Raw genomic sequence first — 3,922 nt, 5'->3', positions numbered from 1 at the left:
AGGAACAAGCTGAGCTAACGTTAGCATCAGACGTCTGGATCTTAAGTTATCAGAGGAACAAGCTGAGCTAACGTTGGATGTCGGGTCTGACCTGCATGGGGAAGCCAGAAATGGGCAGAAGAGACGAGACGATCTCGGGGCCGCTCTCCATCCTGGTCTGGTTCGGCAGCTGCAGAGACCAAAGGACAGACGGGATGAGGACCAGCAGACATCTCACACATGTTCAACAATGATTTTATTCTCTTTCACCGTCCACCATGTTTCTCACAACATGCTGCAGAGCTGAGCTGCAGGATTTATTAACTCTACTGACATCCATCTAATCTTTTCTACGAAACAAGTGGCTGACAAATGTATAAACACTGGTTATAAATATAACATATATTTACATATGTTATATTTATCAGCTGAAAGGAATGTGACCAAAGGAAGTTAAGAAGCTGGAGAACTTCTACTGTGAAGCAGAAGTTCATGTATTTCTGTATTTGTATGTTGTTGCTTCGGTTTGTTGGACACAGACTGGTTTGTTATGACTAAACCAGGACCTGAGACTCATTTCTTTAAAATCTAAAGCCCCAGTAGTCTGACCATCAACAGGAACCTCACACAGGATATTTGAATCTTAGAAACTTTAGAAAACTCTAGATTAACTATCAGAGATCTCCTCTGTAGCAGTCGGACTCTTCTTTTTATTACATGTGAACACATCATGATAAGGTTATAATGTACCTTCAGCCAGTACTCATGTTCACTGAGCAGAGCCTGAAGGCATCATAATGTAACTGAAGTGAACCTCTGTTGGTTAGCCGTTAGCGGTGCTGCTAACGTTACTAGCTCTCCTCCTGTTGCTTTAATCACCGATTGGTTGTTTACAATGAAACATGATCAGAGATCAGAGATCAGAGACTAGAAACACATGTTCTACTGAGTCAGTAACACTTTATTTACACTGTGATTGTTAACGGTAAACTGTGAGAGGGGTCCTATTGGACCTTCAGACTCACGTTTTAGAAAAGGAATCGAGGTGTGAAATATTTTGTGACTATTTTAACTGAGTTTGAGAGTTTTATTTGGGCAAATTAAATGATCTGATTGCGTCTGTGAAACAACAAACCGAGCCACAAGATAATAATAATATCACAAGACTCTGGCTGTAGAGGTCTGGGTGGGGTCGGGGGTGTTGGAGGCAGAAAGCAGTGCTACATACAAATATGTTTGGTCCAGGAGCAGAGCTAAGAGGGCCGGCCAAGGCCTGGAAGAAATCAGGAGGCTTAGAAAAGACGAGCTCCTCCTCCTCCTCAAAGTCTGCTAGGCTTTTTAACAGGTCGGGAGGTAGAAGAGGCTTGTTGTCCTGGTGGGGAGGAGGAGGAGGAGCAGAAGACGAAGAAGAAGAGAGGGGGGGGGGGTAAAAGAAATAAGGCAAGCCAGTAAGACTGAGCTGGAAAAGAAGGAAAGTTAAGCCAAAAGCTCTGGAATAATGAAACAAATATCAGAGATCTGCATCATTCAGCAGGTATTTATGTTGAACATCAATATTAACAGATTCATAGTCCGTCCTCGTGACACCAGGTCAGGTGACATGTTGCACCAGTTAGAGAGAGAATGTCCTCATTAAAGGTCCAGAACATCACAATAATTCTATGATTTAGTTCCATATATATTGAATCAGCCAACAGTTGTACGTCTGCATGTCAACAACTGACTGTCAGATCAAATAAATAAAGTGATAAAAACAATAATAATAATAATAATAATAATATCTCAACAATATTTATCGTCAGTTTTCAAATTGAACTGGATGAATTATAAATAATATATACATCACAAAAGAGACTAAGAGGAGAAAAAAATTAAGTAGGAAAAGAAAAAGAAGCACAGAGACAGAAAAGCAGCAGGACCTCCTCCTCCTCCTTCTCCCTCAGAGAGATGCTCACCTCAAAGGGGGGGGCCCCGGGAACCACCGGAGCCGTCTTGCTCGGAGCAGATCCCGCCCGGCGGAGGCCTCTTCATGCGGTCCGCCATCACGGCCAGACCGTCCCCCATCCTGTAGGTGGGCTCCCAGTAGAAGTCCTGCATCTTGACGTTGGGGTACTTGATCTTCTTCTCCATGCTGGCCGGCTGCAGCTGGTGCTCATACAGTTTGAGAGGATCCTGAGCCGCCATGTAGAAGGTCTGCTGCTGCTGAGGCTGCTTCATGGACATCTGCATCTTCTGCAGAGCAGCCTGACCCTGGTTCCACATCTGAGCCGGCTGATCCTGGACCTGCATGTACTGCCCAGACCAGAGACACAAACACAGTAAATGTCAACCTCAACCTCAACCTCACCGCCAACCTCAACCTCACCGCCAACCTCAATCTCACCGCCAACCTCAATCTCACCGCCAACCTCAACCTCACCGCCAACCTCAACATCACGTCAACCTCAACCTCACCGCCAACCTCAACCACACCGCCAACCTCAACCACACCGTCACGTCAACCTCCCTCCCTCACTGTCTGTCTGACATGTTTAACTGACACTGACCTGCTGCAGACCCGGGTGGTGAGGTGGACTCTTCCCCATCCCGACCTGCTGGACCGGTTTGGTGGGAGACTGCTGCTGCTGGCTCATCGCCTGCACCTGCAGCTGGACCGACTGCTGCATGGCCTGGTTCTGCTGACCCTGGTTCATGGGAACCGAGGTCCCGGGCCCCTGACCCGGACCGGAGGGCCTCTGCTGACTGTAGGGAATGTGTGACTGCTTCCCGGCCTGGCTGCCGGCTTGGGCATGGACGCCCGGCTGGAGGAACGGACCGGGGACAGACACTCCGGTGGAGAAGGCGAAGCCCGGGTTCACCTGGAGACCCGGGAACGCCACCGGGGGAGGGATCACGTAGGCTGAGGGGGGGAAACCTGCAGGAACCAAATCAGCTGCCATCAGACAAATGTGGAGTATTGTGATGTAAAACATCACTGACGATCCATTTCAGTTCACAATAAGGAGTCTGTTCATTAAGCGGCTGAGTGGTTTGGATCCATTAAACCACAGATGGATCTTAATCGATCAGAACATTTCAAAACGTGAAACATTTTAAGATATTTGACTAAAACAAAACATGGCTGCAGATTATTAATAGGTTAACCCTCTGAACACCCAAAAACCTGCCGATGGGACACTAATGACCTTTAAAGAAAGTGTAAAATCTGTCATTATCGTCAGGTTTTCATCTTTCCGACAGTCCTTGAACACATCATATGCGACAAACGTCTACGTCAGAAAAATAAGCCAAAACGATTAAAATGTTGATATTTAATCAAGAACATTTTATTCTTCATGTCTCATTTAAAATCTCTCCACAAATAAAGCGTTTACTTTAACCAGATTTTATAAAAAAAACTAGTGCTGGGCAACTTATCGCGTTAACGCATTAATTAATTAACGTCGACAATTATTTTATCGCGCATTAACGTAGTTTTTTTTTAATGCAATACACACCGTTGATGCAGCAAATCACCCAAACAAACGGTGGAGGAAGTCTTCAGACTACGTTGATGCAGCGTGTGGGAGAAGTAGAGATAAACTAAAGCAAGACAAGCTAACAAATGCTACAGAGAAGTGGAGACAAACTGCAGGTTAGTGTTGTGGAAGATGTCGGTCTGAGGAACGTTCTCAAGGTGCATTCTCGTCACGTTTGGTGTGAACGCAGCTTTAGGATCTCAACGAATGACGTCATGTATGAGCCTCAAGACGCACCGTCACCAGAAGAACACACGAATTGTATTAAAGGAGAGGACGACTAAAGCGACGGCGTTACAACGAGCAGCAGCTGCTGCTCTCACTGGAGACTACTGGACATCGCTGGGTCACCATCATCGCCTCTGAGTTCCAGCATCGTAGTGATGAAGAGTAGAGCTGGGTCACCTTCATCACCTCTGAGTTCC

General features: G+C 46.2%; 1 protein-coding gene across 2 annotated transcripts; it reads right to left on the bottom strand.

The window, feature by feature from the left end:
- Window positions 1-18: 18 nt before the first annotated feature.
- Window positions 19-3,340, bottom strand: LOC116379674 (protein SMG7-like). 2 transcript variants are annotated; one of them, XR_004212450.1, is made up of 4 exons: window positions 2,526-3,340; window positions 1,935-2,271; window positions 1,208-1,351; window positions 19-169 (listed from the first exon to the last, which is right to left on the bottom strand). XR_004212450.1 is itself a non-coding variant. In XM_031841647.1 (3 exons), the coding sequence occupies exons 1-2, from the start codon at window positions 2,949-2,951 to the stop codon at window positions 1,936-1,938; spliced, it is 762 nt and encodes a 253-aa protein (XP_031697507.1). In that variant the 5' UTR covers window positions 2,952-3,340; the 3' UTR covers window positions 19-169; window position 1,935. The 2 variants fall into 2 exon arrangements, 1 of the variants encoding a protein (XP_031697507.1); XM_031841647.1 differs by lacking the exon at window positions 1,208-1,351.
- Between the last annotated feature and the right edge of the window lie 582 nt (window positions 3,341-3,922).

The sequence above is a fragment of the Anarrhichthys ocellatus genome, unplaced genomic scaffold (assembly GCF_004355925.1).
Source record: "Anarrhichthys ocellatus isolate YVR2014 unplaced genomic scaffold, GSC_Weel_1.0 scaffold4908, whole genome shotgun sequence".
Classification (NCBI taxonomy): Eukaryota; Metazoa; Chordata; class Actinopteri; order Perciformes; family Anarhichadidae; genus Anarrhichthys; species Anarrhichthys ocellatus.
This window is presented reverse-complemented; position numbering and strand designations above follow the sequence as displayed.